General features: G+C 34.4%; 3 protein-coding genes and 1 long non-coding RNA gene across 14 annotated transcripts; 3 read left to right on the top strand and 1 right to left on the bottom strand.

Moving 5' to 3' along the window:
• Nucleotides 1-5,046: 5,046 nt before the first annotated feature.
• Nucleotides 5,047-9,052, top strand: LOC7455850 (protein FAR1-RELATED SEQUENCE 2). Of its 11 annotated transcripts, none has more exons than XM_024587838.2 (9): nt 5,048-5,218; nt 5,601-7,755; nt 7,844-7,900; nt 8,002-8,070; nt 8,147-8,212; nt 8,293-8,361; nt 8,452-8,517; nt 8,622-8,681; nt 8,775-9,052. In XM_024587838.2, the coding sequence occupies exons 2-9, from the start codon at nt 5,653-5,655 to the stop codon at nt 8,841-8,843; spliced, it is 2,559 nt and encodes an 852-aa protein (XP_024443606.2). In that variant the 5' UTR covers nt 5,048-5,218; nt 5,601-5,652; the 3' UTR covers nt 8,844-9,052. The 11 variants fall into 11 exon arrangements, with proteins under 11 accessions (XP_052303966.1, XP_024443610.2, XP_024443606.2 ...); XM_052448005.1 differs by having other exon boundaries at nt 5,049-5,218; nt 8,002-8,067; XM_024587837.2 differs by having other exon boundaries at nt 5,049-5,218; nt 8,002-8,067; nt 8,769-9,052.
• Nucleotides 9,053-11,625: 2,573 nt separating this feature from the next.
• On the top strand, nt 11,626-13,772 carry LOC7453719 (7-deoxyloganetin glucosyltransferase). The gene is made up of 2 exons (XM_024587652.2): nt 11,626-12,357; nt 12,740-13,772. Exons 1-2 carry the CDS (start codon nt 11,850-11,852, stop codon nt 13,609-13,611), a joined length of 1,380 nt encoding a protein of 459 aa, XP_024443420.2. The 5' UTR covers nt 11,626-11,849; the 3' UTR covers nt 13,612-13,772.
• Nucleotides 13,773-19,495: 5,723 nt separating this feature from the next.
• Nucleotides 19,496-20,804, top strand: LOC7455849 (VQ motif-containing protein 22). The gene has a single exon (XM_002323136.4). It carries the CDS (start codon nt 19,713-19,715, stop codon nt 20,463-20,465), a length of 753 nt encoding a protein of 250 aa, XP_002323172.1. The 5' UTR covers nt 19,496-19,712; the 3' UTR covers nt 20,466-20,804.
• A 3,487-nt stretch (nt 20,805-24,291) lies between these two features.
• Nucleotides 24,292-26,414, bottom strand: LOC112324500 (uncharacterized). The gene is made up of 2 exons (XR_002978377.2): nt 26,178-26,414; nt 24,292-25,540 (listed from the first exon to the last, which is right to left on the bottom strand). It is a non-coding gene; the product is annotated as an uncharacterized LOC112324500 (long non-coding RNA).
• Nucleotides 26,415-26,845: the final 431 nt, after the last annotated feature.

Raw genomic sequence — 26,845 nt, 5'->3', positions numbered from 1 at the left:
ATTTACTCTTGCCTTTTGTTAGAATATACTTCGTGTTTTACACAGCTAGATATATGTTTCTGGGAAGAAAAAAAATTCCAGTGAATTTATTTCTCAAACAAATTTTAAACTCTAAACTCGGTTAATTGGTTAAAACCTGGGTAATTATACAAATTAATTTTATCATTCAATAATCAATCATTAATTATCAAACAACAACATTAATTATAATAATAAAAAAAATTTAAATCAAAAGTACTTCTTGTAGTGCACGCGCCAGCCGTGGAGGACTAACGAACGAAGCGATTAAAATGAATTTGCATACAAAAAAACAACCGTAACGCGCCGAGAAGAAACAGAGATGGAAGCGAGTGGAAAAATGCGAGTGGATTTTTGACAATTTTTTCCTACCAGCGAGTGTGGAGAAGAAGAAAAACCCTCATTTTAATTTTTTCACAGACGCGTCTTTTCTCTCAAGCGCCACTACGATTCCCTCTTATTTTCTGGATCTTTCTGTCTCTCTCAATGTTCCTCTCTCTAAAACCTCTCTCTGCTTTAGTTTTGGTGTACAATTGTATTTATTGTCTGTTTGGTTGCTGAGAAAATGTGGGAAAGTGGAATTTTGTGTTTTCCCTAATCCTCTTAGTAACCACAAGAAGGGATTGGAAAGGAAGTGAAATGGTTTGATAGGGTGTGCTTTTTATCGAATTTGAGTCAGTAGAGAATGGGAAAGTGGTGGTTTTATTATTTTTAGTAACATTAGTTGATGCTATGGATAAATTATAAAGTTTGAAAATTTTTCTTAGAATCCAATCAGGAGGTAGAAAAGGAATAAGAATGCTTTAATGGGCTAAGGTTTTTTTTTTAATTGACTCACTAGAGAATGGGAAAATGGTGGTTTTATTATTTTTAATAACATTAGTTGATGCTCTGAATGAGATATCAAGTTTGAAAACTTTCTTAGGATCCAAGCAGGAGGTAGCAGAAAAGGAATAAGAAAGCTTTAATGGGTTGTGATTTTTATTGAATTTGATTTGGTAGAGAATGAAAATGGTAGTTTTTTTGTTATTTTTTGGTAAGATTAATTAATGCCTTGAATGGAAGATCAAGGTCGAAAGTTTTCTCAGCATCTGATCAGAGAATGGAGAATGATCAAGAACGCAATAATGGGCAATGATTTCTGTACTGAATTTTATTGAATTTCAACTGAAAAATGGTAGATTTATTATTTTTGGCAACATCTGCTGTTGTTTGAATTTAATTAATTCATGCAATGTTATGCTACACGCTTTTTCATATGTTCAGGTGCCACTGTAAAGAATATATATGCGGTGAAGAGTGGATTTTTTGTCCTAACGGGAATGTGTTATAACGATGATGGAGAGGAATCATAATATGATCGATGATATGATCGATCTTCAAGATAATGCCCCTGCTGATGATGTAGTAGGTGGGGAAATATTGGTGTTGTGGCGGATGAGACGCGCATTAGAGATGCTGCTGCTGCTGATTCTCCAAAAAGGGCTGTTGCTATGTTTGAAGGGGGATGTAGACTTTGAATTTGAACCATGTGATGGCATTGAGTTTCAATCACATGAAGAATCGTATTCATTTTATCAGGAATATGCAAAATCTACGGCGTTCGCCACTTCGATAAAGAACAGTAGGTGGTCACAGAAATCATAGGAGTTTACTGATGGTAAATTTGCCTGTTCTAGATACGGAGTTACACCAGATTCTGATAGTGGTAATAGTCGGCGATCAACTGTTAAGAAGCAGATTGCAAGGCCAGCATGCATGTGAAGAGTATATAAGGGTCCCAAACCCAATGACAAGTGGATAATCCATGAATTTGTCAAGGAGCATAATCATGAGCTCTTACCGGCTCTAGCATATCATTTTCGAATTCATAGGAATGTAGAATTGGCCGAAAAAAACAATATTGATATATTGCATGCTATCAGTGAACGAACAAGAAAGATGTATGTTGAGATGTCTCGACAGTCTGGTGGGTATCAAAATGCTGGGTTTGTAAAGAGTGAGATGAATACGCAGTTCGGAAAAGGCCGGTATTTGGCTCTGGACGAGGGGGATGCCCAAGCTGCATGTGCTTGAATATTTTAAGCGCATCAAGAAGGAGAATGCAAACTTCTATGCAATAGATTCGAATGAAGAGCAGCGCCTGAGAAATTAGCTTTAGGGATGCTGTTTGTTTTGAGACCTTCTATGTAAAATATCACGAGAAGTTTCCCTTTGCGCCTTTTGTTGGGGTGAATCATCACTGTCAGCCAATCTTACTTGGTTGTGCATTTATTGCAGAAGAATCTAGATCAACACTTGTTTGGTTAATGAAACATGGCTTAGAGCAATGGGTGGGCAAGCACCTAAGGTTATAGTCACTGATGTAGACAAAACCTTGAAGGCAGCCATGCATTGAAGAAGTTTTCCCAAATACCCGCCATTGCTTTTCTCTTTGGCATATATTAGAAAGACAGCTGAATTCAATAGCACAAAGTCATGATGGGTTTTTTGGGACTCAGCAAAGCATGCATGGGCTGGTATACAGTATTTTATAACAAAATAAATTTCCAGAGAAGTTTGGTTTCAGATGAAGCAGTTGCCTGATCATATATATTCATTCCATAAAGGGGCAATTTGATTTTCGGCCTCCTACTAGTTTCAGTTATAGCATGCAGGTGAGTTTTGGAGGATATGGCATCAATATTTGCTGTTCTGTGCCTTTTAGTTGCAGGATAACTCTAATTAATTTGAGATCTACGTACGCATATGCATGGCAGTGCTTGAACACATACGTAAGGAAGAAGGGTCTTTCATATTAGCAGCTGGAATGACAGTTTTCCTTCTGAGATGGCTGGCATCTTCCCTGGAGGTATATGACATTTATTGGAAAAGTTAACTCCAGGAAATAGTTGTATAACATTTATTGGAAAAAGCCTACTCCAGGAAATGGTTAGCAGTACTCTTTTTATGAGCGAAGAAAATCGCTTCTTTGACAGTCCAGAAGTTAATCACCAAAACGAAGGCAGAAGATCCTGGATTTCTTGTCCAAGAGCTGTTTATCTGGAATCAGATCTTAATATATGCCAGGCCAATAGCCATGGCGGCACAACTTACTGGTAGAGCAATAACTGTGATTCCGATATGCGCATTTTCCTTTTGACATGGCACTCCATCTGCCTAAGCTAATTGGAGATGTGAAGATCCTGCTTAAAGAGAAGATTCCTTTTTTTCATATGGTGAAAATTGAAAGGGATATCCGGCGTAGCGTGATGGTAAAGGACTTGAGATTTGTACAGCAGATTTTAAGTTTGAGTCAGGGCGTGCATTTTTTGTAAGAGTCTGGAATAGCTAAGGTTTTACTCGCTCACCTGGACCAATAAAATGCGCTTTTTAAAGGGTATGGTTTTCTCGAATCCAAAAAAAATTGTACCATGAACGAGTATAATATTTCTGCTATCTTGTCATTCATAAGAACTTGTATGCTAATGATTGAGGGTGAAATTATCTTCTCAATAGGATCATTTCAGCATTTTAAAATTGATCGAGGATAAAACAAGCATTTTACTTTAATGATAAAAAAAAAACCTTTAATTGGAAACCAGGAGTATTTTTTATTTTTCATATAGAAAGTATAGTAAAAAGAACTAATTAATCTTGAAATTGAAATTCTTATACCTTGGATTTCTGGGTATTTTTGTTATTGTATATGTGATTTGTTATGGGAAATTTAGTATTTTAATTCATGAAAAACATTATTTTTTTTATTAATGTATGCATAGCGTGCATCAGTTGCTATGCTATTTTTAAACAATATATGTAATTGATTTTGGTTTTTAGAAACATTGTTCAATGTCGATGTTTGATTTTCAATTTTAACATTCCATTTAAGGGATTTGAAACTATTTTATTGTAATAATCCTTAAGGTTTTGTTAGGTAAAAAATTTGTGTTAAGGTTTAGCAACCCCGTTAGGTATTGATTTATGGACATATAATATGGCAAAAAAGTTTCGAGTTCTGTCCCAAACTTTAAAATTCTTTAAAATTAAAAAATCTTATCTAATTTAATGTATATATCTTGATACATCATCCAGCTCAAACATATAATCTACCCGTCTGTCGATAAAAAATGATGAAAAATTTATTATGTATCAAACCATACATATTTTATTGGTTCATAAGAAAAAAACAACAAATTAATTAAAGATATAAAAAAAACTATATTGATAAAAAGAATTTTACCGAAGCTATTGTAATAAATCAAAGTTTAACTAGAAATAAAGATAAAAATAATTATGATTTACTTGTTACCAAAAATCTTTTATCCTCTAAATATAGTAGAGAATTGAGAATTCTTTCAATTCAAAAAATAAAAATGATATAAATACTATTGTTTGATTCGTCTTGATAGTGCTTCCATGTGATTTCAATTCATCTTTAAATAGTTCCACTCTTAATTTTTTTTTCTTCATATTCTAACAATTTAATAATAAAAGAAATAGAAAGGCAGAATTAGATGTTTTTTTATCCCTCATTTTTTTTTTCCAGCTTCCGATTAATTGGCGATTACTTGCTAACTGCTCCCCCATCACTTACCAATTAAGCGCATCATTTCTCGATGAATTGGCGATTAATAGCACCACTTCGCCGATTAATTTCCGATTAAAATCGCTTCAATGAAATGGATATTGATCGCGACGCTTCCCGAGGATTTTGCGATTAATCGATACGATTCCCGATGAATTGGCGATTTAGTGGCAGCCAATGCCGATTAGTCGTCATTTCCCACCGATGATTTGCAGAGTAATTGCCGACTTATCGTGAGGAAATTCGCTATCATATTACTTCCGATCTTTTCCCGATTAATTACCGAGTAAATTCCGAGGATTTTTCAGTCGCGATTATTTTGACGATGATTTAGAGATTAATCGCCGCCAAGGCCGCTTATATTCCGATTTATTGCCAGTTAATTCCTCCTTGGCCGAGTTATTCCCGATCTTTTACGGAAACTCCAGGAGTGATCCAAAAGATACCGATTAATTGCCAAAGTTTTCTGCTTTCATTCTTCAATTTTAGAGCTCCCCTTTTGGAAAAATTCCTTTCCTCCTTGCGACTTAACATTTTCCCTTTTTCCTTTTTTTGGCATTTCCTCAGCCACTCTGATTTTTTTGGTCTCTTGCACTTCCCTACCGTCACTGCTGCTTCTTTTATGGTGCTCAGGTGCTTTACACTCATTCTCACTTTCATTCCTTGCTTACATCCAATTTTATGCTCTCAATTTCCTTTTAAAGTCACATACTCTTTGGTTTCCAAGAAATCAGAGGAAAGACTATGGAAAATGGAATCCAAGATATTAAATTTTTACGGTGAGTGAAGTTGGTTTTGTGAAAGGAAACTTTTTTTGGAAATTCTATCTAAAAGGGTTTCTTTGGTTGATTTTTTTGCTTGTGTTTAATTGATATATTTTTGCAAAGACTGAAAGTTAATGGGCTAAATAATTTGTATTTTTTATTGAAGATTACAAATTATGGTAATCAAAGTGGAACCTTTTAGTTAATTTTAGTATTGATGTTGCAGCTTGCTGATTTCTTGAAAATTTCAGGTATGTGTAGTGAGATGATGTTATTTGTTTGAAACAATTGATTGTTTGGACAATGGAGATAGATCTTGAACTGCCTTCGAGTGATCAGGAGAAATTAGAGTCTGGAGCGAACACAAATGAGTGTATCATGGATAGCGCAAGTGAATTGCGTGGTATTGATGAGGCTGCAAGTTCTTGTTTGGTTGAAGAGGTTGTTGAAGCGTGTGGGTTGAATGCAATTGAGGGTGTTATTGATGGTGGGGATAAGGTGGAGGAGAGGGGTGTGGGGGTTGATGGGGTTGGTGAAGGTGGGATCTCTGTGCCTCAGAATGGATTAAAATTTGAAACGAAGGAGGCAGCATATGCGTTCTATAGAGATTATGCGCTCTCTGTGGGATTTGGGATCACTATAAAAGCTAGTCGTCGTTCAAAAAAGAATGGGAAATTTATTGATGTCAAAATTGCTTGTTCTAGATTTGGAAGCAAGCGGGAGTCAAGTGTGACTGTTAATCCACGATCATGTACAAAGACAGATTGCAAGGCAGGAATGCACATGAAGAGGACAGAAGATGAGAAATGGGTTATATATGGTTTTGTAAAGGAGCATAACCATGAGATTTGTAAGGAAGATTATGATAATGCTACAGGGAGACGAAACAAGCAATCAGGTGCAGTTGCTCGTCCGAAGAAAGGTTTGCAGTTGGCTTTAGATGAGGATGATGTAAAAGTTATGCTCGAGTATTTTATGTGCATGCAGGCTGAGAATTCGACCTTCTTTTATGCAATAGATCTGGACCATGAAAAACGTATGAGAAATGTGTTCTGGATTGATGCAAAAGGCAGACATGATTATCATAGTTTCTGTGATGTTGTCTTCTTTGATACCTTTTATGTTAGCAGCAAATATAAGCTTCCTTTCGTTCCTATTATTGGAGTGAATAATCACTTCCAGTTCGTGTTACTTGGATGTGCATTGATTGGGGAGCACTCTGCATCTAGTTTTCTCTGGCTAATGCACACATGGCTCAAAGCAGTGGGTGGCCAAGCTCCAAAAGTAATTATTACTGATCAAGAAAGATTCCTGAATGAAGCTGTTGTGGATGTATTTCCTGACACACTCCACTACTATAGTTTATGGCATGTATTCAGTAAGATTCCTGAAAACTTGTCTCCTGTTATGAATCAAAGTGAAATTTTTATGTTGAAATTCAACAAATGTATTTATCAGTCTCAGACAGATGAGCAGTTTGAAAAGAGATGGTGGAAGATGGTTGATAGATTTGAACTAAGGGAGGATGAATGGGTTCACTCATTGTATGAAAATCGTATAAAGTGGGTCCCAACTTTTATACGAGATATATCTTTAGCTGGAATGTCCACAACTGAGCGATCTGGAAGCGTTGCCTCTTTTTTTGACAAGTACATTCACAGGGAAGCTGTATTCAAGGAGTTTATGGAGCAATATAAAGCATTTTTGGAGGACGGGTATGAGATGGAAGCCAAAGCTGAATTTGAAACACAAAACAAACAGCCTGCATTAAGGTCTCTCTCATCTTTTGAGAAACAAGCATCGACATTATATACAGATGCCATTTTCAAGAAATTCCAGGTTGAGGTTTTGGGAGTAGTTTCATGTCACCTGAAAAAGGAAAGTGAAGATGAGGCAACTATTAACTTTCGAGTTGATGATTTTGAAGAACGTCAGAATTTTCTTGTATCTTGGAACAAATCAACAATGGATATTTGTTGTATATGTCGTTCTTTTGAATACAGAGGTTTCTTGTGTAAACACGCAATCCTTGTTCTTCAAATGTCTGGTGTTTCCAACATACCATCCCGCTACATATTGAAGCGTTGGACAAAAGGTGCCAAGATTAATCAAGCTGTTGATAAGGTATCAAAAAGTCTTCATTATAGGGTACAACGTTTCAATGATTTATGTAAACAAGCCATCAAACTGGGCAAAGAGGGTTCTTTATCTAAAGAAGCTTATGATATTGCTGTTCGGACATTAGAGGAAGTCTTAGAAAATTGTGTAGGTCTAAATAACTCTGTTAAGAGTGTCTTAGAGCCTAACACCTTGGATGTTCTTGGTTTTCCTGGCTTTGAAGAAGAGAACTGTGATAACTGTTTCGCCAAGTCATCAAAGAAAAAGAGAACTTACAAGAAAAAAAAGGTATGCTGAATGTTGCTATTGAAGATGTAATGACTGCGTACTGTTGGAAATTGTAAGCTCGTGAAGTAGATTTCATTTTGTACTGTAGGTATACTCTGAGGCTGGGGGAATAAAAATTGGTTTGCAAGAAAGCTACCAGCAGATGGTTTGCTTATTTCAAACTTACTTGTGTCAAATTGATCCTTGAACAATTGTGGATTTTCCTGTATGTCTGTATCAACTCACATCACTTTGTTTTGTGTATAGGACCAGATTAACTCTAGGGCACACCATACTGATAACTGCTACATTCCTCAACAGGACACGCAAGAGGTGGTATGAAATACATATTGTAGGCAAAGTCATTGCAAAAGAAATTTTTCATAATGACCATACTGGTTATTTTCTGTAGGAATTAGGGTCTAGGGCACCAAATCTTGAAGGCTATTATGGCTCTCAAGAAGGCGCGCCGGGAGTGGTATGGAACCTTGTAGTTTTAGCGGCAACATATTCATTGAGAATTATGGATGGTTATGCATTTTCTTATTTGTATCACAGGGACAGCTGAACTCAATTTCTCCATTCCGTGATGGTTATTATAGCAATCAACAGGGCTTACCAGTCCTGGTATGGTGCTTGGCTGCATTCTGCAATAGTAAGTTCAAAAAAAATTTTAGTGGCAGTATATTCTGACATACTGATTTAATTTATGTTTAGGGACAGTTGCATTTGATACCAACACATGTTAGTCACTTTGGAGCCCCACTGAGCATGCAGGGACTGGTATTGAATTTGATAATTTTTTCTGTTCTATGTAGCAGTTTGATTTCACTTGTAGTATTACTAAGTAGAATCAACATCTGCTGGATCAATATTTTTTGTTGCAGGGTCAGTTGGGCTTCAGAGCACCAACCATGCAAACTTCTTTCAGTAACTTGCCAGATTTGGTATGCTTTTCAAAAGGTCACATTGGTTATGATTTATATTCTTCATCCCAACTTTCTCAGCATGCATTATGGGATTAACTGCTGCAGGAACAGCCTGTCAGTTCTACGCAATTTAATGGCATCGCAACAAAGCATCTACATGACAAGCACCTCTCCAGTTAACTCTCACAGTAACATGCCCATGGATTTTCAAGGTACGAGGACAGATAAGTGAATCATCCGTGGATCCTCAATAATTATCTCATATATGTATTTGTTTGTTCTTTACACTTGTATAGTGCTGTTGGAAATGAAATTTGCCGATAAGATGGCATGAACCTTTCTGTATTTGACATAGATTTATATATTAACCAATTTAGTTGAAGGCATCATCACACCCTGTCAAAATAGTTCTCCACATTCCATGTCTGATTCTTATCACCATTTTTTATTATCCTTGAAAACCCAATATAAAGTTACAAATTTGGAAAGTAATAATTCTAGTTCTTTTTTGTTACTACATCTTCCTGACCTGAAAGAAGTGAGTAATTGTCTTTATTCAAGAGGATCAAAGCAAATTATACAGAGAAACACAAACATTACCAACAGGATAAACCAGTTTCATTGATGCATATGGTTAGGGTAATCAACTTTTGGATAGCAGGACTTCATTCACTAGATTGTCTAAGTTCGAGCACACGATGATACTCTGGAACTAGCAGCTTCTTCTGCCATTTTCTTCCACTCCCTGGCTTTATTCTCCATCTGTTTTCCCTTCTCTCTTGTCATCAACTCCTTGACAAGATTCTCCACTTCATACCTGTTGAAGTCATGACTCAACTCCATGCCAACACCCCATTCATCGCAACTTTTTAACAATTCTCAAATGTTTCTCCGATAGTCTGGCTTGGGAAAAATAAAAAAAACTACCCTCGTTTCGAGTGCTGTCTTTTTTATTTTTTTAAATGATGAACAATCATGTACAAGTTTGTTGACTTTGGTGAGGTAGGGTGAGGGAGGAATGCAGGACTATGCATGTTTGGCGTTGCGGCTGCGTTTACAGAAAAACGCAGTTGTCATGTGTTTGGTAATGGTATAAATGCACATTACTGTTTGTGGGATCCATGAACATCTGCTGTTAAACCGCAAGACAACCGAAAACAACTTCAAGTTGCTTTTTGTGCTGAGTTGCAAATTGTGTTTATAAACACAGTAAACAGAGGCGTCGAAGAAGAAGAACAGAAACAAAGCACAACAGAGCACCGTGGAGAGTAGCTCCCTCAACTCACCACCAGTCTCCGCCGTTTCCACCGCCAACCACTGCTCTTCCTCTTCCCCTTCTCCTTCTCCTTCTCCTTCCCCTTCTCCTTCTCCTTCGTCTTCTGCATTCTCCACTGTTCACATTGCACGTAAACAGTGGAGAGTAGCTCACCACCGACCTCCGTTGTTTCCACCGCCAGCCACTGCTCTTCCTCTTTCCCTTCCCTTTCTCCTTCTCCTTCTCCTTCTCCTTTGTCTTTTGCATTCTCCACTGTTCACGTAAACAGTGGAGAGTAGCTCACCACCGACCTCCGTTGTTTCCACCGCCAGCCACTGCTCTTCCTCTTTCCCTTCTCCTTCGTCTTCTGCATTCTCCACTGTCCGAAGAAGAAGAACAGAAACAAAGCACAACTGAGCACAATGGAGAGCAACTCCCTCAGCTCACCATCGACCTCCAATGTTTCCACCACCAGCCATTGTTCTTCCTCTTCCTCTTCCTCTTCCCCTTCTCCTTCTCCTTCTCCTTCTCCTTCACCTTTGTATTCTGCATGCTCCACTGTTCATGGTCGGACTGGGTCCGACTCAAACCTAAATGCCCGATGTCTAGGTTCGACCCAATAAAATTAAAAAATCCAAAAAAAATTCTCAGATATTGTGTTTTATTTGAAAAACTAGTGTTTAACACTATTCAATGACACTACATAATTATATTAGAAGGAGATCGCATAATGACGTAACATTTGCAGAATTTGATCGCAATCTCAATTTTGTTTCTGATGATATTTTACTTGATGTTGTTGCACGTTCAGGAAGCCATGGAAACTGTAGTTCTTGTCGGATGGATTTTGTATGTGATGGAATTACAAATAGTTTAATGGAACAATAAAAAATACTTTATATAAAGTATTGTTTATTTCATTATGTAATAACAGTAGTTAAATGTACAATATTTCAATTAAAAACCATCAATATTAATGTCTTTTTTAGTTATTTTATAACCTCAATTTGAAAAGTATTCTTAACCAAATACATTAAATTACTTTTTGTTCAACCTCAATTTCAACTATAGTTTTAACCAAACATATGTTTTTCAAAACCAACCTCAACTAAAAGTATTTTTTATAAAATATTTTTTTTTCAAATAACAACCACAACAACTATCACAATACCAAACATACTCTAACATTTTATTCTTTAATTGCTTTCTATGAAACCACGTTTTGGTTGTGTTTTCAACCAAAACTCCAAAATGACCCTAGGTAGAATCAAGGCACACTTTTGCAAGTCAATGATAAATTTTGGTGACATATTGGTTTTTTTTTTTTTTTTTTAAGATACCATAGGTCGGATTTTTACTATAATTATATTTTATTTATTGAATAAAAATTTTAAATATTTATATTTTATCACTAGTTATTCATCATCCAAATATTATTAATTATTCATTGAATTGAAGTTTTTAAGTAAATTTTGATAATATTAATATCTTTTCCATCACCGAATAAGATATATATATATATATATATATATATATATATATATATATATATATATATATATATATATCCGGCTTTGGATTGATATTTATAAAATTTGAATTAAATTATTATAGGGTTAAATGGGAGTATTAGTTTTGCTTCAAAAGAAAAACTAATGAATTATTATTCATGTTACAAACAAATCATAACAATTTAGATTAGATGATGCTCCTCTCTCAAGTTCAAACAAATAGAAAGACCAAGAACATACAAAAAATAGAACAAGATAGTGAATATCAAGGGTTGGTACAAGAATCTCATATTCTCAAATTCGTCGTTTTTCTATCTTAGTTCCCCTTTAAAAATCATTCTTGATATTCTTCTTGCTCTACACCATTGTGAGCAAGAAAGAATACAAGAAATTAGAAGAGAGACACAGAAAAATAGAGCAATGGCTGAAGTTATCAAGCCTCATGTGGTGTGTATCCCATTCCCATTGCAAGGGCACATAAACCCTATGCTCAAAATAGCAAAGCTCCTTCACCATAAAGGTTTTCATGTAACCTTTGTCAACACAGAATTTAACCACAAAGGAATACTTGATGCCAGAGGCCCTAATGCTCTTGATGGACTGCCTGACTTCTGTTTTGAGACTTTACCAATCGAGCACCCTCCTTCAAATTCCCACATAAGTGCCACCCTAAACCTTCTTGTCCTTCGACAGGCATGTGGAAAGAGCCTTTTGTCTCCCTTGAGAGACCTCATTGCTAGACTCAATGACACTGTTGCAAATCCTCCTGTGACATGCATGGTGTCTGATGCTATGTTGACGTACACTCAAGTACTCACTGAAGAACTTGAAATGCCGAATGTGTTTGTTTGGCATATGGCTGCGACTGGGGTTGTGAGCTTTGCACATTTTCGTGATCAAATGAAGCAACTGGTCACTCTTCTCAAAGGTGTTTTCTATATATTTTTTACTCTGAAAAAGTTATTGTTCCATTTTATTTTAATTAATCTAATTCATTCATCGATCAATGGCCTGAATTCTTGGTGCAAAAAAAAATCCCATTTACATTTGAGATTTGAGCCCAAAAATTACAAATCATATTGAGCCAGGCCCAGTGAAAGCAATCGAACTAAGTCTAGAAAACATCTACTAGGACCCAGATCACATTCACTATTGATTGTATTACTTAAAGTTTAAATGGCATTTGAAGAGAAAATTGCTGTAAAAACTCATCTTTAGCATCACTTTTTTTCTTGGATTTTACTAACAATCAACATAAATGTAAATGTTATTTTAGTGATGACATGTTGGTAATCATATATTGTTCACAGAACCAAGCCAAAAAACTGATGACATGTTGGACAAAAAGTTGGAATGGATTCCAGGAACGAAAAGTGCACGAATGAGAGATCTTCTTAGGGTTATCCGAGTTCAAGATCGAAATGGATTCATGGAAGATAGTAGCGAGGGCGATATGGAAAGGGTTTCCAAGGCATCGGCAGTTATTTTCAATACCTATGATAGCTTGGAGGGTGAAGACTTGAACAGCCTCTCGTCTGTTTTTGGTCGAGTTTATAGCATTGGTCCTACTCAAATGCTTTTGAATCACATCTCTGATGATTTTTATGAGTCTGTTGATGGAAATCTATGGAATGCTGAGCCTGAATGCATTAAATGGCTTGATTCGAAGGAGCCGGGTTCGGTGATTTATGTAAGTTTTGGTAGCTCGACAATAACAACAGCAGAGGAGCTAGTTGAGCTTGCTTGGGGACTTGCTGATAGCAAGCACAACTTCTTGTGGATAATTAGGCCAGATTTGATTAAAGGAGACTCGGCAATTCTACCACAGGACTTTCTTTTCGAAACTAAAGAGAAAGGTTTTGTAGCAAGTTGGTGCCCACAAGAGCAAGTCCTTAACCATCCATCAATAGGAGGATTCCTAACACATTGTGGGTGGAACTCAATGATAGAAAGCATATCTGCCGGGGTGCCGATGATTTGTTGGCCATTCTTTGGGGACCAATTTGCAAACTCAAGAAAGAGTTGCAACGAATGGGGAATTGGCTTGGAGCTGAGAGATGGATTCAAAAGAGAAGAAGTGGAGAACATTGTTAACGAGATATTGATAGGTGAAAAGGGTAAGAAAGTGAAGGAAAAGGGTCTTGGAATGGAAGAAAATGGCAGAAGAGGCCACAGGTTTTGATGGTTCATCTTCTTTAAACTTGAACAATTTGGTCAATGAAGTTCTGCTTTCAAAAAGATGATTTTCAAGTTTTTGTTAGTTTACTATTTCAAGTGTTTTAATAGTTTCTTACAATGCACACTGTGAGAATTATTAAAGAATAAAATTGAAGAATTTTTAAACACTTGGCCTGCCAATGACTGTTTTCATTTGTGGCAGAGGTTTAAATCAAGTTTATTTATATTGATAAGGTGAAACCAAATCTCTCTTGATATATTAATATATTAATATTAAAATAATATTAAAACACCCCAAAATGAAATACACCTGAGTTTGCCCTGGTGGTTGTTTTCTTGATGTATAGCAATGAAACCTAAGGCCTTGACAAGGGGCAAAATGCAGCAATGAAGTCAGAGAATAAAAAAAGTAACAACCATAGGATAGGTGGCCAATAGTAAGAGCTTGAAATTAAAAAATTTGCTCATCCTGTGGTCTCAAGTTCGAGTCTTGTGGTTGCTAATATGATAGTTACTGGAAGCTTATATGGTCATTAATTTCAGAGTTCATGGGATTAATCGAGTTACGCACAAGCTGGCCTGAATATCCACTTTAATAATAAAAAAAAAATTCCTCTGAATCTCTAGATGAAAGAAAAGGAGAAGAATTTTCTTGGAAATTGTTGAAGTATTACTCGTCAAGATGAGAAATTACGAGGAAAGATAGGCATTGCCAGTAGTCCAAGTGCCAAGAATTATTTGCCCCTTTCATTTTCTTTCTTCTAGGGATATATGTTATTTTATTAAAGAAATTGAAGTTGATTTAAGAATTTAAACTCAAAAACCCAAAAAAAAACCTATCAAGTGAACCTTCAAAAGTCTAGAATGATATCTTCCTTAATAAAAAAAAAATATATATTATTTTAATAATTAATTCATAAACCCTTAAATAAGTTAAACTTGCGTAATGCACTCTACAAAGGATTGACCAACTCGATATATCCTTACATCAGCGCAGGCAGCGCCATATCTTCCTTTTCTCTATACGTCGGTGCAAATGAAATGCTGAATTTCTGAAATTTAGAGTCTCAGAATCCAAATTTCTGCCTTCTCCCACTTGAGCTGACGCGATAGCTCCTGTCCAGATCAAACACTGGCCCCCCCGCTAGCTCATGACCACTATATTACCATGGACTTTGACCAATTAGGCTGCCTTATCTCACTATAGTTAACCTAATTAATCATTACTAAAAATGAATTAAAAACAAGAAGTTCTTCAGCTCCACCATTTAAGGAAATTGCAAACCAGATCGAAAGGGATTGAGTTAATAGTTATGGGGATACATTCATTTTCCACCCACCAAAAAAGAAAGCTCATACCATGATTATCTTGAGATTTGCCTCTTGTCAACTAAAATGAAAAAAACAAGCTTAAAATATGGTCTGTGAATGTTCGATTTGGATCGAGAATGGACCCGAAGGAGATTAACAACATTTAATTAATTTACAACGGGATCAAGTCTAGATTCAAAAGATTTAGGTGACTAATAAGGAATTCGAATTCCTGACAACTACAATATCTAGTTAATAAAACGGTCATTTTTTTTAAAAAAAAAAAAAACCTTGATGGAGAACAATGGCTTCTCCCTAATCCCAATAACAAAAACTCTCTAAGAAAAGAAAAGGAAAAAAAAATCTCTGCAAAGAGGTTCAGGCATAAGTGGTGGGAAGTGCCTGATTTCCCATGTGATTTAACACTTAGCTCATGAACTTATGTGATTTAATTTAATCTAGACAAAAGTTTCTGCAAAATCCACACTAAAGAGGTAACTTGTGTCCATCCTAGCTATACTTAAATCTCTACAAAAATACACTTACAAAACTAGTGCAAAGTCTTCTTCTTCTTCTTCTTCATTTAAGGTCATCCTTCTTTTCAGCCATAATTAATTGATACCCATGGAAGTACACCCGAATATGTATGCTTTCACACTAAAAGAAGAAAATTTAAAACTCCGTACACTCATCTTCTTCTTTTTTATATTGATGTATTTCAAGATAAGATATGATACATGAAAGTTGTATTTTAATGAGACGAGTCAATGCGTGAATGATTTTACTTAAATACCACTCTTCCTTGTCGGCATGAAATTTTTGGCTGCCATCTTTGAATTACTTCAAGAAGACGGAAGAACATTTTATATATTTTCAAGATTCTGCATCGCGCGAGCACACACATAGCTGAGAACTTTTTGGTGAATACAACATCCATTTAATTTGTCATTGATTTTTTATTTCCTATAAAAGGCAAGGTGTTTGAGAAAATACACACCACATGCTTGCTCCGTGAAAAAGAAAATACATGTGGCTCTAACCCGAAGAAGAACTTTTCCAGCCGAAATTGACGAGCAAGACAGATTTAATTTTGGTATGTAGAGAAAAGAACAGGATTTTGTTGTTTTCTAAATTTCTATTTCATTAAATTGTTTCAACAATGTGAATACATTAAGTAGAGATACGCTTGAAATCTAATCCACCTCAAAAAAATACAAAAAAAAACAATAGTATTAATGTTAACATTAATTAGCACATTGTCAATAGGTCTATGTTAATAATTTATAGATGGCAATCGATAGCTGAGATTAAATACAGGTGCATATATCTTTGAATCTAGGTTCCTATGTAGGTAGTTCATACTTCCATGTTATACGCGCGCGCACACACATTTACATATAAATCTATCCGAGGTGAAAACAATAACAATAACCTTAATATTGATTAATTAGCACATTTAAATTGTGTTTTGATAATGTTTTATAGTTAAAATATTATTTATGTTTGGGATAGTAGTTAATCAATATATTCAAGTGTTTCGATTTCTTCTTTTTAATTTAAAGAACTCCAGGCTTATGTTAAAAGCTTGAATACCTACAAAAAGAGCTCCAATAAGGAGACTTAAAGATTCTCCGATGATAAAATTAATATATTTATGAGAAATGTATTAAATGACTTAAGATAATAAATTACTTTAAAAAGTTGTAAATTTAAGAAACAAAAATGTTTATTCTTGAGTTTTAAGTTAGTTTTTTTCTCTAAAATTTATGTATATTTATCTTAAGAGATGAAAAAGTTATGAACCTTTTATTTGGATAATTCACGACATATTTGTACCTCATATTTTTTTAAAAAAACTTATTTATAGAAATCTTAACCAAAACCGAACTTATCATATATCATTTGAATAGTTCTGTTAATATATTCATACATGAAAGGGATGAGTATCGGACAAACAATTAGTTCAGACTTCATACATGAAAGGGATGAGTATCGGACAAACAATTAGTTCAGACTAGGGTGTGTTTGGGAGTGTGGTTGCGGTTGTTTTTCAAAGTATTTTTCACTTAAAAATATATCAAAATAATATTTTTTTAAAAAAAAATCAATTTTGACATCAGCACATCAAAATGATCTAAAAATACTAAAAAAATATTAATTTGAAGCAAAGAAAAAAATAAAAAATTTAATCTTTTTTAAAAACACTTTTAAAATACAAAAATAAACAGACTCTAAATAAACCAATTGAACCGAATCAAATAAAAAACAAAATCAAGCAATTTGATTTTGTTTGGTGTGGTGTTATATTTTATTAAAACTGAATAAGTACAAATGTACAAAAAAAGAGTTGGACTATTTTTATCATAACTATGGTTTTTTGTAGATAAAAAAAAAAAAAAAAGGTTGTTTGATTTGATTTGGTTATATATAGTTTTGGTTTTTTGTTTTTTGTTTTGATTTCTTGATTTGGTTTTTTTAGTTTTTTAAATATAAAATAGTAAATAAAATAGAACAATTTATTTTTTAAAAAAAATTAACTATTTTTTCAGTTTGTTTTCTTTGGTTGGTTTTTCCAGTTAAATTTAAATATTTGTTTTTATGAATATCCTGTATAATTTAATTATTTTACTCGTCCTTAATAGATAACAGCCACTAGCCTCGTTAAATTATCATTTTCAATAAACTTGTTGACATGACATGATAATTTATTTTTTCTCGTGAATATTAATACTTGTATTGTGGCAACATTACATATGCATGTAATGTTTTAGTGCTTGTTTAGAGCTTGTTTGTTTTTTTATTTTAAAAGTATTTTTAAAAAGAATTGATTTTTTTATATTTTTTTCTTTATTTCAAATTAATATTTTTTTAATGTTTTCAGATTATTTTGATGTGTTGATGTAAAAATAATTTTTTAAAATAAAAAAATATTATTTTGATGCATTTTCAAATAAAAAACATTTTAAAAATTAACCATTATTATACTCTCAAACACACATTAACAAATAAAAACAAAGAGAAGAAAATCAATAGATCAATCTCTCTCTCTCTCTCTCTCTCTCTCTCTCTCTCTCTCTCTCACACACACACACACACACACACACACACACACTAAAAAGAAATTCCTGCCATCTGCTCCTCTTATGTGATAGGGCCGCTGTCTCTCGTAAACCCTTCTTGACTTATAGAACATGTGCATCCAATCGGCAATATTTCCAAAGGGGTAGATAGAGATGTGGTAGACCCGTTAGCCCCTTTATAAAGTTCAAAGATAAAAAGTCTAATCTATCAATTTTAGGATGAAAAAATTGGAATAAGTGTTCAACAATAAGCATTATTATTCACCCTTTATTTAATTAATTTATTTATTTGTGATTTGGAATAAGTTTTTGTTGTGAGATATGAGACACAATACAAGTTACCAAGTGTAAAACTTGTGGCACCACAACACTATAATTTTCTAATACACGTGAAGGTTGAAAATTGAGACCTCGTGGAAAGAAAACTAAGAGTTTGTTTGGTAATGTAAGGAAACTTGTTGAAATTACATTTTACTTTAATTATATTTTTAAAGGTGTATGGTTAATTAACACACCATGGTTTTACATGGGTTTCATTAAAAATTAAATGTTTTTTACTAAGTTGTTTTTTTTATCTAATATGCAGCAGAGTAGGGCTTGTTAACTAGTTAATTAACAAAAACTAAAAATATATGAGGTCAGTAATTGTTTATATGAACAGTGAACCTTCTGCTTAATTTTTAGTTTTATTTTCAATTTTTTCCTTTTAAGATTCAAATTAAAATACAGAGAAAATACATAGCTCACCTTAAATTCATAAAAAATTTTGATCTAAAAATTCATTTTATTTATTTTTTAGTATCTCGGTTAGAGAGAAAACAGTAAAAGAGAGAGAAATAATTAGTTGTCACGATACTAACAACAAAAATAATCAAATTTGGTGTTAACAGGTTTTATTCGACGAGTAAAGTTTGATGATGGTGATTTTTTCAAGACACTGATATACTGATTCATTTAAGGCCACATGTTTGGCTTTACTTGTTTTTTTTTTTTAAAAAAAAAATCCTTAGCATTTGGTTTTTAATGAATTTTTTATTGTTTTTATTTTAATTTTATCTTTTAATACATGGTTGATTTTGAAGTCAAACCCCTCACTAAAAAATTAAATAATTTATAAACATTTAATTTTTTTTTATTTAATAAATATTAAATAGAATATGAAATCGAGAAATCGAATCGACGGATACCATGACATCTCGAGTCATGATTATGAAGGCGGACTTGTTAAAAGCAAAAACTTGGGAGAAGGTACATGGCTATTTCCCATAAAAGAATTGCATCTTCGAAGACTCCAACTCACCCAATGTCACCTACCACACAAAAAGTCTTCAGCTGACGTGGCCACCTTGAAGAGATGATCTCATCTTGATAGAGCCCTATGAATGTTGCTTCAAGGAACCATGCAACCTCAAAAATATCAGCCATCCATGCCCTCATGAAGTAAGTACATAGACTTTCCAGAAACCACATTACATGACAGCACCCACGTGCCATCTCACGTGACAAATTAGCTTGGGAGTATCCTTTAAGCAAGGATCAATGGCCAGGATCTCTCCTGTATTGTTTCTTTGACCATGTTGAACCTCCATAAATACCATAGGCCTAAATTTCATTTCCTCCCTTCAAACTTGCCGAAGAAAAATCACGCACATAGACATAGCGGCGCCCTAAATACATGCTATAGTTTGTGTTTTTTTCTCTTATAATTAAGGTCATGAGCAAAATTATGTCCGATAATCCTCCCGATTGGTCTCAATTCTATCAACAAAATCTCTCGAACCAAGTTCTAACTCCTATTCGACCCATGTTCAACGATCGTGGTGTCGCTGATGTGAATATCATCACCAGCACCACCATGGACACGGCTAGCATATCGAACCCAATGGGTTCGGCCAATCCTAGCTCAAGTGGTCATTTGAGCCCTGAAGGTCGAGTTGCCAAGCCTATTCGTAGAAGGTCTAGGGCTTCAAGAAGAACCCCGACAACATTACTCAATACAGACACCACGAATTTCCGAGCCATGGTGCAACAATTCACTGGGGGTCCTAGTGCACCATTTGCAACAGGATCACAAATTAATGCCACAAATTTTGGTTATGCAGTAGGTGTTCATCGTCAAGGCCATCATGGTAATCACCCCAGTCCAGTTATGATGCCCCCGGGGTATCATTTGCAATATCAGCAGCAGCAGCAGCAGCAGCAGCAATTTCAGCAGCAAAGCCAGCCACCACCATCATACATGTTCTCACTGAGAAACAGTAATATGGGTACTAATACTAGTACTACCACAGCTCCTGGTGATGTGTTTTTTCAAAGACTTGGAAACCCTAGAGCCGCTACAACCATGGAAGTCTCTGATCATGGGTACTCAACTGAAGGAGCTGTAATTTCCTCCCTGGTGGCTCCTCCTTCTAGGCCTCCATCTTCCAGCTCCAATGAGAACAGAAGTAATACTTTCTTATTCTGAGAGGGACATAAAGACGAAAGTTAGGCACTGACTTGTCCTATGAGACAACCATTGACCAACGTAAATATTATGCTACTCATGACACTTGATAGCATTTTTTTTCTTTTTTTTCATTGGTTTTCTTTCTTCTTTTTGCTTGGCTCTAAAATGTGGCAAGTACTTTTCTATTTAAGTCTGCCACATGCTTTGTTTCTTAGCTCTTTTTTTTTTTATTTATTTGTTGCTTTCGATCATTAGAAATATATTGTTAATTATAATTTTCAAGGCATTTGGTTTGCTTTCAAAAACCATGGGCCAAGTATGATTCAAGGAAATAAGTATGCTAGCTCGTTTTATTCACTTTATATATTTAATTACACATGCAAGCTTCCAAGGAGAATTAATCTTTGAACGACTGCCGAATTGCTCATTCAAACACTTAGATTGAATCGAAAAAATAAATGAAGAATATTAGACATATTTTATTTGTTAATTTTTTGATTGGCCACTTGTTGTGATCTACAACTAATATTAGAAAGTGATTCAAATAAACACCTAATACTATTAGGAGTTGTTTGTAGTGCGTGGTGCGGTGCGGTGCTATTTGTTAGTGCGGTCCACTGCAGTGTATCATGTTAACAAATAGACTTTAATTAAAAAAACTAAATATTTCATTTGAAAATTTTCCTTTTTTAATTACTTTTTTTTATGACTTTGATTCAATTTTATTAATGCTAATCTTATCTAAAATTAGTATTATTTTTTTAAGAAATACTAAGCTGAAATCAGTGATTTTTAAGAAAACTGATGACTTCGTGAAACATTTTCTAGCATTAATTTCTAAGAAATGCTAAGTTGAGAAAGAAAAATCCAGTTGTATATTCTTTGTACAACTACCTTTATCTAACTTTATGTCACAATTAATGACGATAAATACTCTTCCAAATTTAGAGAAAAATAAAAAACTTTTCTTGAATTGTAGGGAATTTAAGACCTGAAATTTCCCAGAAAGAGATTGATTTGAGCGAGAGATGGGAAGAGGGGGTGAATGTGGGTGTATCATGGGCCTCAATGACATGGAAAGGAAAAGGTCCACTTTAATTACAAAGTCAAATATACACCCTCATCTTTGCTATTTTGAATTAATATGGGTGCCTTTTGATTCACTAAGATTACATCAATCCCTAATTGGCTAATTGAACATTATTATCTAAGCCACCATAATTTTCAACCTAATTACAGTAATTAGGTTATGTCAATCACGTGGATAAATATTGAATTTGAAGGCAATGAAATAATTGGCTTTGTCTTCTATATATTTGTTGTGGAATGTAATTGATATTAGAGGGAAATGAAATAATTAATTTTGGGATGTTCATAATGGAATGTCATTGAGTAAAATAGAGTATAGACTAACTTTCATGTCTATTTTTAAATTTATTTATTGTTTATTTTAATTAATTTTTTATATAATACGCATGATATCATCTGATGTCATCTCGGTCGTCATTGATATTAATAAATAAATAAAGTTAATAATTTAAATATAAAACAAGTACAATGATTATAGAGGGAAGAAAAGTAATTTATTGTGGGAGCCAACCATATGAAACAAATTTCCAACAAGTTATATGCCTAAAATTGTTTTGTTTTGGTTCCACTTTACCTTCCTTACAAATCATGGTTTAAAATAGGACTTGGTAGTCAAAAGTGATGCCTTTCTTCCTCCCTAAGGTTTTTGAGTTCTGGTTTTTAAGTGAAATATGCATATAAATTATTTGCAAATGGCATATATCTATATATCAAATAGTAAAATAAACCACAAAAATCTCATTTTACAGGGATCACACAATTTTATATTTATTAAACCTCAATTAGAGTAGGAGCCAAGGCAATGTTTAGATCATAAATTAAGTGAAATTAATTTTTTTTTTAAAAGATGAAAATAATATTGGTTAAATTTTTTTAAAAAAATTAATCCGGGTTATATAAAATTAATTTTTTTTATTTATTATAAAACTAGTCTACATCGAGCCCGGTTTAATAACTTGCGAAATTACTTTTTAATGCTAAAGGCAAAACATTCAAGTTCAATTAGTTGGTGTCACTTTTGACCCTAGGAATCTGAATACTCACAGAAAGAAGAGGATTGCTCCATATAATATAAAAGGGATTTGATCCTTTGGTACAATTCAGTATAATCACATGTGCAAAAATGCTATAAACAATAATATGGCATCAATCATCAAATGAATTTGACTAATATGATTGACCATTTGAAAATACCATGCTAGCCGTGCCAAAAATATCTCTCTTGGAGAGATAAGCTTAACAGAACGGAATGCCTGCCTGCCTGCCTAACAAATATAAAAGAGATTTAAATATTAATCTACATTGTTTTATTTTATATTTATATCTTTTAAAAAATAGTTAACTCTGATTAATTTAAAACCTAACTGGAGTTAAATTTAAAAAAATTATATAAAAATTAACTTGATTAGATATATAATAAATCAATTCATCAAAATCGTAACTTAATTCATATATTAAGTCGGGTTTAATAAGTTGGTATAAATGTACTGAACGTGGAAGGTGAAAGTGAACACGTTTGTCTTGAATTAGATTAAAGCAACAGAGGGATTGGATGTTTGTCTCTTCTGTTTTTTCAAGGTGGGTTATAGAAAACACTAGCAAAGTCTTGTGTCATGCTATTTCAGAGCTCCTTGAAGATTTAATCACTTAAATATTTTGTATTTATGATAAGGAAGGTATCAAGCATTTGACCCAACTAATCCTCAGGTCACATGCTAACAACCTTTGCCCACAGTGCTCCAAGTTCATGTAGAACAGAACTGTTTAGCTGGTCAGTTATGGTGAGTCCTTGTATAATTACTGACTGTTAAGGTGAATCCCTATACTATGATTGATTTGATGCACACGGACCACCTCTAATTTCCAAGTAATAATCTCTTGTAGAAAACACTTCAGTAGATTGCGCAGGCAACTGAGTGTCAGCTTGCAAGACATGCGGGATGTTACAGCTCATGTGGCACAGATTATGGAAAGCTGTTCCATCAATCATCGCACTGGTGGATACCCTAGAAATGTACATGATCTGTAGTTAGAGAACAAAAGGCAACAAAAAACAAAAGGGCAACACAAACAATGAAGAATGTTTTGTTGTATTGAGGACAAAGTATTGCTCAACCTACGTTGAATTAAACTCCTTGAAAAGTTGATATATGTGATGTGAAGTTTAGAAATGGGGTGAAATTACTATGCTACAAAATAATTTGTGTGTTGAAAATCTCCTGGCTTTATCTGCATTACCGATCGAAGTGATTTGCCCGAAAAATGATTAGTGATTAAGAAGGTTATTGCTGCGGCCACATACTGGATTGAGAGAGACTTCAGTGGTGTCTGGAACAGGATGGCTCGATACAAACAGAGCACAAGAAATGGGTTCTACCTTACCAACCTGTTGCATTAAAGGAGGGGTGGATGAAGGAAATATACAGCAGCATCAACCAGTGGAGAAAGGGATTGAAGCTCAGCTGTTCAGAGGTCCGACAACATGAGTTTTGTAACTGGGAAACTATGATGGATCACAATCAACTTTTCGTGTATTTGGGAAAAGACAGCAAAAATTCCAAGGAAAATCTTAAATTAAGGGGAAAGATGAACCTAATATATTCAGCAAGGAAAGTTCATTAGTTAACATGAAAATAATCCTCACTTTGCAGCAGTTGAAATGCTACAGTTCCTTTACACTCGTCCCCAACAAATCAGCAATGAAAACAAAGCAACGACATAACCACAAAACCATAAACAAGTTTTTTCAACTTGCTGATCCAAAAAAAAAAAGTGCTTTGACAGTGAAACAGTAGTGTACAATCAAGTTTATCATTAAATTTGAACTCAAAAGTAGTCCAACAAGACCATCATTGATATATAAAAGAGTTTCACCCGTGAGACCACCAACAATAAAAACTGTCATGTATCTTTCTTCCTTCATCCACCAATATTGGCATGGCTGGTAAACTGTCCTTTCTTCAGCAAGAGTAGATTTGGCCAAACATGCTCTCGTCAAGAACAATGTTACAATGGTGATGCTCGAATGATATTAATGAAATTCAGTTTCCAATTTACCAGCTGGTTCTTAAGACCAATTTGTATTTTGTACAATAGGTCTTACTAGCACAAGAAGCACTTTGGGAGCTCTAAACGTAACTGTCAATGTTTGCAGTTCTATTTCAACAAAATGGGCTTTGCATTGTAAATGACTAACAAATTAAATAAGTGCCAGAAAAACATTCCACCTCCACAGTGCACCTAAACGAATGCTGAAAGAGCCAGTTTAATTTCTGATTTAAGTCTCTTTGCTTCTCTTTGACAACCAGAACGACTAAGACTGTCAAAAACTGCATGCTTAGTAGATGGGAGTATACTCATGCCACTTCTAACACAAGAGAGCAAGAGCTTGGATGCACAACGGAACCTTCCATCCTTGCAAAGATTGTGAATCAAGGAGGAGTGGCTAAAAGAATCCCTTGTATCCATTGAATCAAAGATTTTCAAAGCACAATCAATCCAGTCAGCTTTACACCACCCATCAACCATTGTGTTTAAAGCAACCAAGTTTGAATTGAAACCCACTACATTCATATACTCCATGGCCCCATAAACATCACCTTCCTCACACAACCCATTCATCAGAGTCGTGTGTGTCTACTCATCACATTCTAAACCTTATCCATTTCATCAAGTATTTCACATGCCACTTCCAACTTACTACCTTTGCAGTTCAAATTAATCGGTGCATTATAAGATGTCACCATCCCCTCCATATAATGACTTGCCTCTTCAATTCTACAAGTCTTGACCAAAGCACCAACAACTGTGCAAAATGCAAAACCATCAAAGGTATACCCCTTATCAATCATCTCCTAAAAAATCTCAAACCCTTGTTCAAATTTCCTAGATCTAAAGCAACATGTCATAACTGTGGTATAGTTATAACATTCGGAACAAGCCCAGATGCCCCAAGCTCCTTGAGCATTCACCTAGCTGTCTTCAATCTCCGAGCTTTACACAGCCTGTTAATAAGAATATTAGAAGTAACCAATGAAGGAACAAACCCGTGTCTCTTTAAATTCCTAAACAACATGAGTGCATTCTCGACAAAACCATTCTTGCAAAGCCCCTTAAGCATAGTATTAAACGTAGCTGGAGAAGGAGATAAACAACAAAGTATAATATCGTAAAAACCCGATTCATTTCATCAGGCTTTCCTAGCTTAAAAAAACAACGCATCAAAGTATTATAACTCCAAACATCAGCTTTTATCCGCCACTCAAGCATTTCCTCAAACAAATCCATACATTTCGACAACAAACAATGCCTCATAGCACCAGCAATCAAGGAATTACAAGTAAAAACATCAGGGTTTATACAAGCTTCTTTCATTCTATCAAGAACTGAATAAGCAGCCTCAAAACTAACAAAACGAGAGTAAGCATTAATCAGTGTATCATAAGTAACAACATCAGGCAAAGCACCTAGTATTGTACCATCAATAATCACAATTTCTGCTCTTTTTAAATGCCTGGCTTTGCAAATAGATGCTATACAAATATTCGAGAATCTAGTAGATGATCTACTAACCATTACTAATATTCAACGGAACCCAATAACAAGAAGAGGCAAAAATTGCATACCAGTAACAATTCTTACCTGAAAAGTTTCAAACTTTGACGCAAATCTTGCTGTTAAGACAAGAAAGTTTCAAACTTTGATGTAATTCTTGTTGTTCCTTTTGGACATGAAGTGTTGGCATTGAACCCAGAGGAAGTTAGTGTTTTTGTCTTGGTTTTGGTTTGGTGTTGAGACAAAGGCAAGTTCAGTGGGAGATGCAAGAGCTGCCATTTGGGAGGATGTAAGGTGAGCACTATGGACTAGCCCGGCTTCAAGTTGTGAGGATTTTAGGACTGAGCTTTAGCTCAATGATTTGAGAGATGGGCTTTAATGCTTTGGTCCATCACACCATTTTTTTTTCTTTCTTAACTTAAATCCTATAGATAATAAATAATAAGCTTTGTAGCTTAACTAAAATTTATGTATTAAAAATAAAAATATGTATGTCCCATTTTACTTCAAAATTTCAGAAAATAATTAAGTGCAAAACTTTCACATATCCTCGAGTGCATATTAAAGGACTAACTTTATATATTAAAATTAAGTTTATATCTCCGATCAAATTAAAAAAATAAATGATTCAGATCATATTTGGTTTTAGATTAACTTGTTGTTTATTTTTTTATTTTGGTGTTAATTTATTGCTTAATAATAGTGTGATTCCATATATATTCTGAGGACAAGGACAAGGTTTGATAGTCCAATTG

This window comes from Populus trichocarpa, chromosome 16 (genome assembly GCF_000002775.5).
Source record: "Populus trichocarpa isolate Nisqually-1 chromosome 16, P.trichocarpa_v4.1, whole genome shotgun sequence".
In the NCBI taxonomy this organism is placed as follows: Eukaryota; Viridiplantae; Streptophyta; class Magnoliopsida; order Malpighiales; family Salicaceae; genus Populus; species Populus trichocarpa.
Note: the sequence above shows the minus strand (reverse complement) of the source record. Positions and strands in the feature narration are given on the sequence as shown.

Coding starts and splice junctions, on each gene's coding strand:
- LOC7455850 (XM_024587835.2), top strand. CDS start 5,653: ATGGAGATAGATCTTGAACTGCCTTCGAGTGATCAGGAGAAATTAGAG. Junction 7,756..7,843: donor GAACTTACAAGAAAAAAAAG/GTATGCTGAATG, acceptor TTTGTACTGTAG/GTATACTCTGAGGCTGGGGG. Junction 8,518..8,621: donor CACTGAGCATGCAGGGACTG/GTATTGAATTTG, acceptor TTTTTGTTGCAG/GGTCAGTTGGGCTTCAGAGC.
- LOC7453719 (XM_024587652.2), top strand. CDS start 11,850: ATGGCTGAAGTTATCAAGCCTCATGTGGTGTGTATCCCATTCCCATTG. Junction 12,358..12,739: donor ACTGGTCACTCTTCTCAAAG/GTGTTTTCTATA, acceptor TATTGTTCACAG/AACCAAGCCAAAAAACTGAT.
- LOC7455849 (XM_002323136.4), top strand. CDS start 19,713: ATGAGCAAAATTATGTCCGATAATCCTCCCGATTGGTCTCAATTCTAT.